Source organism: Bombus vosnesenskii, unplaced genomic scaffold (assembly GCF_011952255.1).
Source record: "Bombus vosnesenskii isolate JDL3184/JDL3185 unplaced genomic scaffold, Bvos_JDL3184-5_v1.1 scf7180000014579, whole genome shotgun sequence".
Classification (NCBI taxonomy): Eukaryota; Metazoa; Arthropoda; class Insecta; order Hymenoptera; family Apidae; genus Bombus; species Bombus vosnesenskii.
The window spans coordinates 881601-896742 of NW_022883531.1; the positions used below are offsets into that span (position 1 = coordinate 881601).

General features: G+C 28.1%; 3 protein-coding genes and 1 non-coding gene across 6 annotated transcripts; 3 read left to right on the forward strand and 1 right to left on the reverse strand.

Moving 5' to 3' along the window:
* The first annotated feature begins 249 nt into the window (after positions 1–249).
* On the forward strand, positions 250–2395 carry LOC117240234 (dihydropteridine reductase). Its single transcript, XM_033506205.1, has 4 exons — positions 250–425; positions 1507–1590; positions 1777–2216; positions 2293–2395. Exons 1-4 carry the CDS (start codon positions 336–338, stop codon positions 2390–2392), a joined length of 714 nt encoding a protein of 237 aa, XP_033362096.1. The 5' UTR covers positions 250–335; the 3' UTR covers positions 2393–2395.
* Positions 2396–3130: 735 nt separating this feature from the next.
* Positions 3131–3203, forward strand: Trnak-uuu. The gene has a single exon. It is a non-coding gene; the product is annotated as a tRNA-Lys (tRNA).
* A 410-nt stretch (positions 3204–3613) lies between these two features.
* On the reverse strand, positions 3614–4688 carry LOC117240163 (ATP synthase subunit e, mitochondrial). Its single transcript, XM_033506065.1, has 3 exons — positions 4545–4688; positions 3906–4062; positions 3614–3817 (listed from the first exon to the last, which is right to left on the reverse strand). Exons 1-3 carry the CDS (start codon positions 4596–4598, stop codon positions 3771–3773), a joined length of 258 nt encoding a protein of 85 aa, XP_033361956.1. The 5' UTR covers positions 4599–4688; the 3' UTR covers positions 3614–3770.
* A 718-nt stretch (positions 4689–5406) lies between these two features.
* On the forward strand, positions 5407–14827 carry LOC117240151 (glycerol-3-phosphate acyltransferase 3). Of its 3 annotated transcripts, none has more exons than XM_033506044.1 (9): positions 5407–5683; positions 11146–11427; positions 11525–11662; positions 11734–11868; positions 12090–12326; positions 13364–13479; positions 13550–13691; positions 13764–13972; positions 14056–14827. In XM_033506044.1, the coding sequence occupies exons 1-9, from the start codon at positions 5531–5533 to the stop codon at positions 14141–14143; spliced, it is 1500 nt and encodes a 499-aa protein (XP_033361935.1). In that variant the 5' UTR covers positions 5407–5530; the 3' UTR covers positions 14144–14827. The 3 variants fall into 3 exon arrangements, with proteins under 3 accessions (XP_033361935.1, XP_033361936.1, XP_033361937.1); XM_033506045.1 differs by lacking the exon at positions 12090–12326 and adding an exon at positions 12640–12873 and having other exon boundaries at positions 14056–14526; XM_033506046.1 differs by lacking the exon at positions 12090–12326 and having other exon boundaries at positions 14056–14526.
* Positions 14828–15142: the final 315 nt, after the last annotated feature.

Genomic DNA, 15142 nt, shown 5'->3' on the forward strand with positions numbered 1-15142 from the left:
TAGAATATTATTGATGTCAGGTAGATCATATATAAATGATCTATATGATGCTATATTGAATTATTAGTTGTTTTAATTCACTAAATACTAATCATTATGTAGAAATTAAAGATTTATACGCATATTCTATTTAAAGTCACTCGAAATACTTCCATCGAAATAATATCAATTACTCAGTTGACAATCTGTCTTTATACTTTGTGCCGAAAATCTGGCAATCTAGCACTCCTTTTACGAACTTTTCCGAAAGATTTTCGTATGACTTCGTACTCTTCCGTATATAATCGCGACTCCCGAAACATATTTCACGAAGAAGTTGTTTCTTTTATTGAACAATGGAGGCAATAATCGGACGGGTTTTTATATATGGTGGCAAAGGTGCTTTAGGTTCTACTTGCGTTTCAAAATTCAAGTCGAAAAAGTGGGTGAGTAATAATAGTAACAATAAATGTCAACAATATATAATAAAAATGTAGATGTTGATTTTGTTATCAATGGGACTGACTTATTTTCCCACAGAAGTTACAACTTTTTATTGTTGTTTCCAAGAGTAATACATTTGTAAATGTTATTAATTAGTTTCATTAAAAAAAAAAACAAATTATCGGTCAATTATACATCGATAACTTATTCGATCTGGACATTGATTAAAAATTAATTCTAAACAACTGTTAGGCAGAAATTTCTGAACGATGAAATCATTTATATTTAAAAATAATTAATTAAAAAGGTAATATTCGAGAATTATTTCATGTACGTCCTTCTAGAAATTTAATACAAAATTTATATAATGTTTTTTTTATACATAATGAATTTCATAGAATTCGTGACCGGTGTACATATTCAAACGGCGAAGTAATTATTCGCGCACTGTTTTGAATGCTACGAAGTATAGTATTTTATTTATGTATCTATAATAATTATTATCTATGTGTATATATGCGTATAAATATATTTTTTATAGCCCTTATTAATATATAAATATATTTTTTAATGTAATTAAATATTAATCATTTACTAATTTTAGTTTAAGTTTAGTTTCAGTTTTAGTTTTAGTATTCTATAAGCTAAAACAACCAAATTCCTTCTACGAGGTCGTTAGGTCGAAAAATAAAATAAATAACATGAATCATTTACATTATTAAATGCAAACATATAAAATAAATTTTATATAAATTTAATAAGGCACTTTCCCTATAAAGATATGATTTCAACAAAAAGGATATAGATTTACAGATATAATTCTATTTAGCAATCTCAAGTATAGAGGAAAAATACATCAAGGCCATAGTTAATGAATCAGAACCTTTCACATAATACATATACCTCTATAATATCTTTGTTAAATAACCTTAAGAAATTTGCAATTATATCAATTTTATGATACTAAAATATTTATTATTCTACACATTACATATATAGCTTATAGGGAAATTACTAAACAAATTATTATATTTAAAAAAAATAATATATTTTTATAAAACTACATTAACTTCATAATCATAGTGGGTTGGCTGTATTGATATGAAGGCAAATGACCAAGCTGATGCAAATGTGATTGTAAAACCAAACAGCAATTGGCAAGAGCAGGTAATTTTTTAAGTTGTTATATTCAACTAAATAAGAATATGTATATATATATATATATATGTTTTATAAACAAGTATATACATATGTTTATATATATATATATATATTATATATATAATATTAAATATATATTATAATAATATATATATCTTTTTATAAAACTAATCATTTTTATCTGTTTATTAGGAAGTTGATATTATGCAACAAATTGGAAATATTTTAAATGGGAATAAACTAGATGCAATTATTTGTGTGGCTGGTGGATGGGCTGGTGGAAATGCAGCCAATAAAGATTTTATTAAAAACAGTGAACTTATGTGGAAGCAGAGTGTGTACAGTTCAAGTATTGCTGCTAGTATTGCTGCCCATCATTTGAAAGAAGGAGGATTTTTATCATTAACTGGTGCTAAAGCAGCTTTAGCAGAAACACCAGGAATGATTGGATATGGAATGGCTAAAGCTGCTGTTCATCAACTTACTAAATCTTTAGCAGCTAAAGATAGTGGTCTTCCAAAGAATTCTTTGGTTGTTTCTATCTTGCCTGTTACTTTAGATACACCTATGAATAGAAAATGGATGCCAAATGCTGATACAACTAAATGGACTCCACTTGAATTTGTTGCAGAGTAAATAAAATCTTTCTTTTTTCCTTATTTCATGTTTTTATATTTGATTTCTTACTAATAACATTTTATTTTATAGCCTCTTCTGGAAATGGTCGCAAAATCAAGAACGTCCAGCTAATGGAAGTCTCCTACAATTGATTACCAATGATAATAAAACAGAATTAATTACAGCTTAAGAGGAAAAGAGTTTTTTGAATCGAAAGCATTTATGGTGCTCCCATGACAATATATACACATATGTATACCCATTATAAATACTTTATATCAAATGGTGTCCCCAATCAATTAATATTGTTCCATCTTAATGCATTTGAAAAAGGAATATGAAGATATATTTGTATATATGTAAAAATATTTTTCTCTGTACCTTTAAACGCGAGAGCTATAAGTTCATATAGCAACATAAATTCATTCCATTTAAATAATATTACAACAATAAAATTATATAATTAAGTGAAATTATTTGCAAATATATTGTAACATATTTTATAACGTTTTCAATATTTATTTTTATATAAATGTTATATATTTTATATTCTGAAATATTATAATTGTGTTATCCTTTAGCAGTTTATCTCTTAAACTAAAAGTAAATATGAAAGTATAAACAAAAGTACTGTTTGTTAATAATCTCTGATATTACAAATTGGAAAAAATAAAATACAATATACAGCATAATTTTAGTTTTTATTAGAATGTTGTGTGTACTATGCGTAATAGAACTTCTATTGTTCAAGATTGTGACATATATGCCCAATAAATTATATACGCAAAAAGTTAAAACAATGATTTTATAAAAGTGTTTATTAAGCTGTATTAAGTGTTATCGACTTCATTTAAATATAATTGACATTTATATAATTTAATATTCTTTATAACAGTAACTATATATTTTGAAAAATGTTACTTCAGTTGCCCGGATAGCTCAGTCGGTAGAGCATCAGACTTTTAATCTGAGGGTCCAGGGTTCGAGTCCCTGTTCGGGCGAATATTTTTTTCTACTTAGGAACAATTCGATATCTAATTTTGCATGTACTAATGAATATTGGAAAATTCTAAATATGCCGTGAAAGATATAATAAAACTTCTTTTATCCGTCAGGGTCAGAGGACAAGACGTATCAGATATTAGCACTCTACTACTTCTTCCTTCTTCCATTCTTAATCATTCATATAGTCGGAATTAATTTTTATATAACTGGATTTTACTAAACTGAAATTTGTAAATACTAGGGCAAAAACTTTTATTCCTATAAGCCATGCGTCATGTGGCCTAGAATTGAATTATAAGAATTTAGAAACATATTCAGTATTAAAATCGTAAATTGGACATTGTGATGACATCAGTTCGGATAAACGGAGTTCAGGTAAATGGGATCCTACTGGATAAAATCATAATTTAGTATATTATAAATCATTTTATTTAATATACACAATAAGAAGTTTATATCTATTGTAAACCTGAACAGAAATTGACATAATGGACATTTTTTAAAGGGTAATTTAATATTAACTTAACAGAAATACTTATGTATACTACTATAAGTGATATTTTTTATTTTGATGATGGTATGAACAACTCATTCAGCATTTGTATTTCAGCTGAAACAGAAAAATGGAAATTACAAGTCAATATTATATCATTAAAAGAACCTACAGCTTGCCCATAGTCAAATTTATCATTTTTTACCTTCAGCAAGCTTCTTTTTCTCTGCTGCTAATTTTGCATCTTTCATGGGTTTTTCCCTAAGTTCTTGTTCACGGCGGGCATTTTCTTTTTTACTCAGTCTTCTTTGATGGTAAGCACCGTAAACTATCCCAGTTAACAGAAGAGTCCATCGGGAAAACTACACAAAATCCAATATTAAAGTTTTACAAAGTATTTTTAAATTTATGTTTAAATGCATATATATAAATATATATATTATTAATGCTTTAAAAAGAGAAAGAGATATCTAATTTATATTATTATTTAATTCATGCAGAATATATTACTTGACTAATGCTTATTATATCTATTAAGAAGGTTAGAAAATAAAATACAAATTAAGAGCTAATATATTTTTAAATTTCATTCTAATGTAGAATAAATGATATATATAACTGTTCTATATTTCTTTAAAACTTAAAAAAAAAAAAGAAAGCATTACTTGAAGTTACACAAAAATTATATAATATAATCAATTTTAAAACATTTGTTCCGAAGCATATTCATTTTTATAACAATAAGAAATCTTAATAAGGCATTTGTTAAATAAACAGTAATTTGCAATACAATAGTTGAATGTAGATTGTTTCAAAAAAATTCATTGTAGCAAATTGTACTCACTTTAATTAAAGGGGACACCTGCAGTGGTCGGGGTGCTACTTCGGCAGACGACATTTTGTCACTGGATTGCTAATGCTATGAAACTCCAGATAACATCACTATTTGAGCGGACGTTTAAAACATTCCTGTATATTTTTGAATATGAACATGAGAGTTACCATTATTCTGAAGAATAATATAATATTACAAATATAATATAGATTTGAAAAAGCTTTGTTATGATACTTTCTACATATTTTTTTATCTTTCACATGCTTTGGATTAGAAATTGAAGGATACAAATGTAGCAATTTGATGAAGATTAAATTAGAATATTCTTATCGTCGCGAATTTGATCATAATGAAGTTTAGCCTTATATCAATCATTACATTATATTATACTTTATATATTTATTAATAGTTTTAAATTTTATTTTATTTTGCTATGTACTATAATTTGCTATTTCATCGTTTTTAATTTTATATGTATTATAATTTCTCACGTTCTCTGTTCTTCTTCGTTTCTTTTTAAACAATTCACAGGAATAACTGAGGGAATCTTTATAGCAGCAAATAACCAAAATAATTAATGGAACAAAAAAATAACAATTTATGTTTGAATTAATAAACTAGCATTGAAAAGAACGCGCTCTAATGTTTCTTATCGTTATAAAGACCTATAGAAACATGATAGAAATTAAAAATTTTAATCTAAATTCATCTCGTATTTGATTGGTTGAAATACCTTTTTTCACTCGTCTTCTATTGGTCGATCATTTCGCCTTCTTGCGGACGATAAGAAATGTGACTGTGTGACTGCAATTTCATCGAAACGCATCTGCCGACAACTTCTTGACTAGTGTCGATAACGCAGATCGTTACACTTTAATATGTTTCTCTCTATAGTATTTGTATATATAGGTTTCAAGCACGGTGGTTTTAAACTGTTTGTGGAAGGGATCGTTTAACCGTTTCGCCTTCTCGGATATTCCTTGGCAGTAAGCAAAATGGCGCCGCTATGGATGGTTATGTCGTTAGCGGTTTCTTTACTTTTAACACCTTTTCTTATGTTTTTGCTTGCCATAATCTTTTTGGCATCTATCGGAAAGTCACTCGGCGTTAGAAGATTATATATAAAATTGCTGCTAACACTATTTGAGGTAAGCGAATGAGTGAATTCAATTTACAATACTTCTCCGGTTAGAGACACATCATGATCCTATAAATTGAAAACATGATAAACATTTTATGATTTTTTTTCCTCCTTTTTTTTTTTATAGAAAAGGTACGAAAGATTACATGATCTTTTGATATCAAATTCACAATGAAATTTCTAGAACGAAATACGTATTAAACGTAACAAAATTGTTTTGTAAATATGAAAAATTGCAATTAACTTTGAGGTAGACATTTTGAATTTTATTCATTCATAAATACCCGATTTAGTTTGATTGTTAAAATTTGCACTAATTTACAGATAAAATACTTAAAGGTTTATGTATCGTTTCAAAGTGATGGTCAATGAAATATGTGACTACTATTAAACCAAGTGTGTTTCATGCATTGTTTACCTAACAATCAACAAGTAGCAGCAATTCAATATTTAATTTCATTTTTTAGTTTTTCCCTAATTTATTTTCGATACAATGAAAACTCCGATTTCATAAGATATATAAAATTTGGTAGTTAGAATTGTATTCCGAGCTACCACGTTTTTTTGACAGTTAAAGTAAACGTAAGTTACGCAAGGTAATTATACTTAATTATAAAAACTATGGTATCAAGTTTATTCGATCGATCATAAATTTCTAAAATTTAATTCCATAATCAATAAAAAACGCAAATAAAATATATTAATAAAATATGCAAAACTCTAATTAAATATATTGTTACTACATAAATATTCTTTATCATATATATAATATATTTTCAAATCGTGTATTTTAATTTCTAATTTTTATCTTTAGTAAATAAAATATGTTTTTATTTCGGTTTGTATAAATTATTAGTCAAGCTCCCAAATTATCGACTGGTAGAACATCAGTGCAATTCAAAGAATATTTTATTTCTGAATCACTTTTAAATTTACATGTTAACATGATTCTTTTATTCATATTTCATATAAATTATATATATTATATTGATTAATTATGTTATATATAATTTAATATACATATTAGATATATTATATATAATTATAATATTTACATTTAATATATATATATTATTAAGGTATTCAATTAAAATTAATCGAAGCGTGCTTTGGCGAATCTCTTACGATGTTATATCGTACGTAACGAATTTGTATCGATTTAAAACCGTCAAATAGCGAAATCCTAATGTTGAAACGATTTGTGCGACTGAAGAATAAAATCCAGCATTTCCAAGTTTGCTTTTTAGTATACTTGTGCATATTAGATTTTTGAAAGGAGGAATTTTGCGACGTACGTTCAAATATTTGTCTCGCTAGTCAGAAATACGTGATCGTTATTCTGGTAGCTTCGAAGTTAAAAAAGTCGATTTTCTCAATTTTTCTTCGATGCCATTTGAATATTAATCGTGTTGAATACGATTCAACGTATAATTCAACGTATTCGAGTATTTATTATTTCTACGTACTTTATTTGAACAAATACAATGTGTGAAATTGAAATTTGTGTGCTATCAAAAAATGTAAACTAGCAAAACCATAATTATATTTTCTCACTTTAATCGCATTTTTCTCAGTGTCCTGAAGGTCTAGTTTAGACAAGTTCTGTGACCGGATTTGAATACAGTGTTAAAATCTACAGGGAATAATGCATAACAAGTTCAGGGAAATATTCAATCATACATAGATAGTAATGGATAAATTCCAATTGTTTTTATAAAATGTCAACTTGAACGTAAGTTTTCAAGGTCAAAACTTGTTAACGATGTTTTCTCTATATTTGTCTCTTATTCTATTTTCTCGTTCTCTTATTTACTCTTAGCTTTAATCTGAAACAAAACTCATCACTCTACCTCATTCGAATAGGAATTTCCACGATCTTGACACAAAAATGAGCATTTTGTTCCACTGCGCGCTAGATATCAAACTATTCTATTTGCAGTTAATAGCCTGTTCGAGGAGATATGTTCAATATAACACGAAACTCGTACTAACATGTGTTAGGAATAAAATAATCAATCGAAGTGAAGATCATATGGATATGCCGATTGATAACGTAGATTATCTATATTCTGTATGTCAATATCTTATTTAATTAGAAACGATGTATTGTGCAAAAATCTTAATGATTTATGATTTTATAAGGAAAATCATATTTTTTAGAAAATATTTCCATACAGTGTTATATAGAAATGCATTTTTATATTTTATTATGTTATTTATTTATATTATATAGTTTATTTCGTTAGTAAGGCAAAGATTTTTGCATAAACATGTGTAATTATTCTTCATTGAAATTTTCCTTCTTTAGAAAACTAATCATCCTAGCCTATCGGAGGCCGTTCACCGTACGCATGTCACGATAATACGTGGATCTCCTTTGTTTGGAGAACAGACAAATCGGTGGCTCTACAGTTTCGCATAACGAACACACCGAATGAATAACATGAAATACTATTCAATTGTCGGTCACATCGTCTAGATTTTTTGACATGGCTCGAATGACGTTACCAAAATATTTTTAAAAGTGAATATTAAGCAATATCCCATACAAAAGTATTTGATAACAAGTTTGCTAATAAAAGTGGTTAAACTGTTGTATTAAATGAAGTACATATCATTAGCAAACGAAAAACAAACATTCTTTATGTGTTATATAATCGTCAGATCAAGCTATAAATAATAAAATATAGAGGCATTTTACGAAACATCTCAATGGATAATCTTATGCATTCCCTACACTATTTGAATACTCGCAAAGATAAAAATTTATCGCAATACGTATACTATTTATAAAATGTGCGATGAATGCTTTCCAAGATGTTCTTTTAGTTTCTTTTACAATAATCTTACTGTGATTATATATGCTGGAATATGCATTATTAATGCATTAATGAGAACGATGACGTTTCACCTTATTTCTTTATATATAGGTGTGATGTGTATGCATATTAATTTTCATTATTCACGATCTTCTCAATCTTGATCGCGAATTAATTAATGGAATAGATCCCAATATAATGATAACGATGATTATGTAATTACAGGCGATAGACTGAAGACGCGACGTCCTAATTGAAAGGTTGTGCAAGATGCGTACAAACTCGTCAACGTTTCTTTGATCGCATATTTTTAACATGATTACAAGACAAAGATCGTGAATTGCGACAATGATATGTTTGTAGTTCCTTGAATATGGTGCAAAGATTGAAGAATGACGCTCCATCATTTTATCGGAAGAATTTCGTCTAAAGCTTAAAGACGCATGAAAAGAAGACGGCATATGAAAATATTTGAATACTCGTAGATATCTGTCATGAATATGTTATGTATGGTACGAGCAACAGTTCAAAATCTTATTAGCATAGTAATGAGATTTGACTGTCATAGCCATATTGGAAAAGCTTGATACAAATTTAGAAAGGTATATAGAAATCATAAAATATGGAATTATCTTTAACACTTAATATACGCTTAAGATAATATAAATGTTTTACTAAATATGTGTTTGCAATAAATAACTTATAATTTCTACATACATTTTTAGATTTGTTTCAGTTTTCCAATATGATCAGTCATGTTTCTTTACTGTGCTGATGAAAATTTAGAATGTTTTATATAACACATACAGTACATATGTGCATATATACGTACATAAAAGTTTTATATCGTAGGTATATTTTATTGAGTAGTTTGCGGTTATGGAAAAACTACGTTCAATAAGAATTGAATTATAATCAATTTGAAAAAAACTTTACACGAACAAGATGAAACATCTACGATCTCGAGCCTATATGCGACGCATATTCCAGCGTAATTATAATAAAATTATCGTATAAAAAGACCAAGAGAACGTATTAAAAAGCGATTGTTCAAACATTTTGTATGTGTGTTATGATAAAAGAGTATTTTATCTTCACGAATAATCAAATAACTTGATAAGTACATTACATTATTATGCGGAATGCTGTGTAAAATACGCATAAAAATCTCTTTTCTATACTGTTTAAAATCATCGACATCAGGTACAAAGTTCAAGAAATTTGTCTTTTGTTGAAACATATTCCTTATCGATTCTTTTCTCATCAACGTTATCGAATATCGTAATCCTGCAATTAACCACATGAATTTCAAGAAAGCACGTGTTAGTGCAAGAAGCAAATACGATTTATCGAGATATCCATTTCTTTCGAAACTCTACATTTTACTACAGATATAGCACCAAAATTTCGTTTTCAGATATGATTAACGCGATAATATTGGTAGAGAGGTACCTTTATCAGAGATACTACAAGTTTAGCTCAATGGAAAATGTATCTTGTCCTTGATGAACTTTCCATTTACGATATATGCCTATCTTTTACCAAAAGAAGAAAGATGGATTAGTTAAGTACAAAGTGTACAGATATCGTCAGACGACAGTGCTTTTTTTTTATATAAAAAAACTATTACTCGTGTGGAAGTAATTAGTAATGTTATCTAATAAATAATTCGGATGACTTGAAACAAACGATAAATGCTTTCGTCGTATCTTAAAAGTTCCCTTTTTATGCAAATATCAAATAAATTCTCTTCTCGTTGATATTTGAATAAATTTCTTACAACACTTGTTTATTTGCGTCTATGCCGACAAAGATATACGAAGCGTGTAATTAATAATTATGTTACATATTTGATGAAACCTGTCGTTTTCGTTCGAACTTGTGAATGATCAGTAGCTGTATTGAATTAGTTTCATTGAACTTAATGTTTATGATTTATTATAAATTTGATTGATAAACTTGGTAAGTTTAATCTTCAAAAAATTGATGAAATTATTCGGTTTTATCAACTAGAAGGACATTAGCCTGCCTGTTTACATAATTTTTTTACATGATACATATATTATATATGTTATATTATATAGCTATATTATATAGCATAGTAGTATAATCATATAGTATATTTCAAACACTTTGTATATAGATTGAGCACTAAATATTTTAATTACGTCTCCACGCTATAATATGAATTTTTTAGAAAAAATTCTGTCCGAAAATTTCTGTTAGAAAAAAATATTTAATTCCAAACTACGAACATTTTTTTATATTTTATAACTTATTGTAACAATCTTTTCCAATTGTAAAACAATTTTAAAAAAGGAACAAGCATAACAAAGTATTCAACTTTACATAAATTTCATAAATAAAGAAAAGAAGCATTGTTTATCTTTATTCTTATCACCGATAACTATTAAAGGATCAAGACCGGAGTAAAATTATTGTTATTAAAAATATCCGTATTTTAGCCTATAGTACTTAGCGTTTTAAGTACTTGTTTCTTGCAAATTATAATCAGATTGACTAATCCGATTGTCTTTCTTGTGTTGTATAAAGACCACTTTACAACAAAGTGCTTCATAATAAGAAACGCATTCCTTAGGGATGTTTAAACTTAAATAATTATAGCGTATGTATTGTTTTTATACTTCAGTATGGCAGACAAAACATAGAAAACGTGAAAAAGAAGAATGGTACTTGGAAGCAAAATGACGAAGACACAGATGAGGAGTACGAATCGAGGCACGTCGAAAAGCAGAATGTGCAAAATTGGAAAACGGAGAGTATGCAGAATGGAGTGAGCAGCACCGTTATAGCCAGATCGACGGATTTGATTTTGGTACCCGAGCCAGAAATGCAGAATCATAAAAATCATTTGGAGGAAACGAAAACGGAGAATTCACAGACACCTGCAACAAGTGCGAGCAAAAGCGAGGTAATTTTAATTCTATGTGTTTAATATATATCAAGAAAATATATATACATATCTATGATTAATTGTACAATGGATTGAGAATATATTTTTGTTGCAGACACTCATACGTAGAGATTCATTTGAAACCCTGAAAAGGGAGTTCAAACCTGCAATCTGTTTGGATTACATTAAAGCTGGTGTAGAAGCTATTATAGAAGATGAGGTGACATCTCGTTTTGAAGCAGAAGAATTGAAGGTAATTTCTATTTCTCTAGACCTATAGATATATATGAATTGTTATATAGTATAATGATATATTTTTTCCAGAATTGGAATTTGTTAACTAGAACAAATAGACATTACGAGTTCATCTCCTGGAAGTTAACAGTGATATGGATATGTGGATTTGTTATGCGATATTGTTTCCTTCTTCCCTTGAGGATATTCATTTGTTTTATAGGGGTAAGTTCATTGATTCTCTTTTAATAATAAATTAATAGTATTTAAAAAAGTTGAAACAAATTGGTAGGATGCATATACACTCGATTAATTTCTTATTTCCACATTTATTTTTATTTTAAGATTCTGTTATATGTTTGTCACGAATCTGTTTTGAAATTGTCTGTTTCAATACCAAATATAAATTTAGTATTTGCAACTCGACTAATATCAAAGGTTCCTAGGTACTGTACATTGTAATTGCAACATTTCTTATTGGCTTCCTACCAAATGGTTTTATTAAGAAATGGACATACAACAAGGCTAGTCTCATAGCATTCAGGATAATGTCACAATCTTTATCAGCGACAATTACAATTCATAATCCAGAGAACAAACCAAAACCAGGAGGAATGTGTGTGGCAAATCACACTTCCGCAATCGATGTGCCTATCTTATCCACACAGACAACATTCTCCTTGGTAATGAGGCATTACGAAGATATCAATTTTTTGTTTTCAAAATTTGCTGTTGGGAATTTGTGATGATGTCTTGTTGTTTGTAACTAACTAATCTCTGCATAATATGACAATATCGTTAAAATAAATTCGGAAATTCTGATGTATTAATCCCCTACATTAATATGATTTATAACTGCCCACTGACAGAATTAAAGTACATTGTTAAATGTTACAGGTAAAACGGTATCCCGTAACTTTGCTTTGCAAGTAAAGCTAGTCAGCATTGATACTAAAAGAAAGATCCTTTCTTAGATATAAAGCTTGTGATTTACAGGTGATGTGGCTGACTGCATGTACAGCGGTAGTCGGCTATGTTCCAGAGGGTAGTTTCAAGCGATGGCTGAATTACAAAGTCTCCATAATGTGCTTCGGTGTGTTGTCGAGTGCTCTATCATCAGTAATTACGTATCATAATCCGGAGAATCGTCCTGTTAGGGGTATTTGTGTGGCAAATCATACTTCACCTATAGATGTTCTGATACTCATGTGCGATAATTGCTATTCCTTGGTACGTTTTTGTCGTTCTTCGTCTAGTAAGCTAATAGTTCCAGCATTATATATTTATCGATATGATAATTCATCCTTTGTCAGCTTTTTTGGGTTTTTTTGAAATTTGCTTTATATTGATCTTATTCTGTTATTGTGATATTGCAGTTCTGGGATGTGTGCATGAAAATATATTACTCTAATATTATGCAAAAAGCGATTTAAAATATTCAATAGGAAATATTATTCTAAATAAAGTTTGCTTTAAACGAATTTTGCTTAAAATTTGCTTTATTTTAGTATCATGTGCAACGCGATTAATATTATTCCATAGAAAATATTATTTTAGGTGAAATTTGCTTTAAATGAATGTTGCTTGAAATTTGCTATATATTTATTTTTTTCTAGTTATTATTATTATTGTGATGTTATTTTTGTTTGCATTGCATAAAAATGTATTACTTTAATATTATGTGATAGATGATTTATATTATTCAAATTTTATATTTTAGATAGGTCAGAGACATGGTGGATTTTTAGGTATTCTACAAAGAGCTTTAGCACGTGCTTCACCACATATTTGGTTTGAACGGTGTGAAGTTAAAGATAGAGAAGCAGTTACAAGACGGTAAATGTTAATCGCTGTGCTGTTAGCATAGCTTCTTTATAACATTAAAATGTTCTTACATACTTTATAGATTAAAAAAACACGTGTCTGATCCTACAAATCCACCGATACTTATCTTTCCTGAAGGCACTTGTATAAATAATACATCAGTTATGCAATTTAAGAAAGGAAGCTTTGAAGTTGGTGGAGTAATTTATCCTGTTGCAATAAAGGTAATTGTGTACGTATTCATGTAAAATGGTATTGATTACCTTAGGTAACCAATTTTATTCTTTTTCTTATAGTATGATCCAAGATTTGGGGATGCATTTTGGAATAGTAGTCGATATTCAATGATACAATACTTATATATGACTATGTCAAGTTGGGCCATAGTATGTGATGTTTGGTATCTTCCTCCGATGTATAGAAACGAGGGAGAGAGCGCCATTGATTTTGCGAATAGAGTAAAGTCTGTGATAGCAAGACAGGGTGGCTTGGTCGATTTACAATGGTAAAATTTTTTAGATAAAAAAAGATATTATTCATCATTATATATAAAGAGAAACAATTAAGTTTTTTTAATTACATTTTTAGGGATGGTCAGCTTAAACGAATAAAGCCAAAAAAGGAATTGCGAGAGAAGCAACAAGAAGAACTTAGTAAACGACTTAAAGACGAATAAAGTCGAATATGAATCGTCTCTAGTCCCTCTTTCACGATCGATATAATGTGTGATATTTTGCTTAAACGAGAATATTTTACCTGATGTGCTGTTTTATCTTCTTCGTGGACATTTATCTGTGCTAAAAGGGGATGATAGAGCGTATGCATGATTTAATTTGTTTAATTTTACAAATGTGATACATTGCGTTATGTTAGATTACTTTTATGCAATGAAAAATTGATAAATTTCTATAGTAACATTTAAATTCATTACAAGACGATTAGTATAAACAATTTATCTTAATATTATGATTGAATTTAAATATGAAATATCGCAGGTACCACATTTGTCAATTTTTAATACCAATATTATATAACGAGGCATTACAAATTTATTATTTATACATAATGAAGTGTTTAATATGGAATGGCCGATGGTGTGTGACTTTTTGTGCGTATGATTGAATGTAGCATCAAACTCATCCTATTTATATTGTTACATTTTTAGAAATGTACTTCACCTCATTATCTCATTAATTTGATACATGGTTATGGATATCTAAGCCCATCTGATATTATACAGGAGAAGTTACAAATTCTTTTCTTTCTTTTTTTTTTTTTTGTAAAAATGATAGGGAAAAATATTACTCTTTATTGTAGTGTAAAAAATAAAGTATTTATTCATATTTCTCATAGAAAGAAATTAGCATATATCAGGGTTATGCTACTGTACCCATCCCCTGAAAATTATTTGAAATGACATTCATTACATAGCATAATTGAGCATAATTGAAATATTTCCTATTTTTGTAAATAATATCATCAAAATTTTGAAAAAACGTTCGTAAATTACTATACAATTAAAAAAAAATACATGCTTATTGTATTTTTATGAAGAAAAGTTATAATCTTTATCTACTGTTCTCAAAATATTGAGAATATTTTATTCATATTCTAATTGACGTTTGGATTTTAATTAAATTAGAAGTTATATTCTAATAACATTTTAATATTTTGT

Bases quoted from the DNA above. Each gene is read 5' to 3' on its own strand.
- LOC117240234 (XM_033506205.1), top strand. From the start codon at position 336: ATGGAGGCAATAATCGGACGGGTTTTTATATATGGTGGCAAAGGTGCT. The intron at 1,591-1,776 runs GTAATTTTTTAA...TCTGTTTATTAG, and splicing joins ACAGCAATTGGCAAGAGCAG to GAAGTTGATATTATGCAACA. The intron at 2,217-2,292 runs GTAAATAAAATC...TTTATTTTATAG, and splicing joins CCACTTGAATTTGTTGCAGA to CCTCTTCTGGAAATGGTCGC.
- LOC117240151 (XM_033506044.1), top strand. From the start codon at position 5,531: ATGGCGCCGCTATGGATGGTTATGTCGTTAGCGGTTTCTTTACTTTTA. The intron at 5,684-11,145 runs GTAAGCGAATGA...TTTATACTTCAG, and splicing joins TGCTGCTAACACTATTTGAG to TATGGCAGACAAAACATAGA. The intron at 11,428-11,524 runs GTAATTTTAATT...TTTTTGTTGCAG, and splicing joins CAAGTGCGAGCAAAAGCGAG to ACACTCATACGTAGAGATTC.
- LOC117240163 (XM_033506065.1), bottom strand. From the start codon at position 4,598: ATGTCGTCTGCCGAAGTAGCACCCCGACCACTGCAGGTGTCCCCTTTA. The intron at 4,063-4,544 runs GTGAGTACAATT...GATTTTGTGTAG, and splicing joins AGGTGTCCCCTTTAATTAAA to TTTTCCCGATGGACTCTTCT. The intron at 3,818-3,905 runs GTAAAAAATGAT...TTTCTGTTTCAG, and splicing joins GAAAAAGAAGCTTGCTGAAG to CTGAAATACAAATGCTGAAT.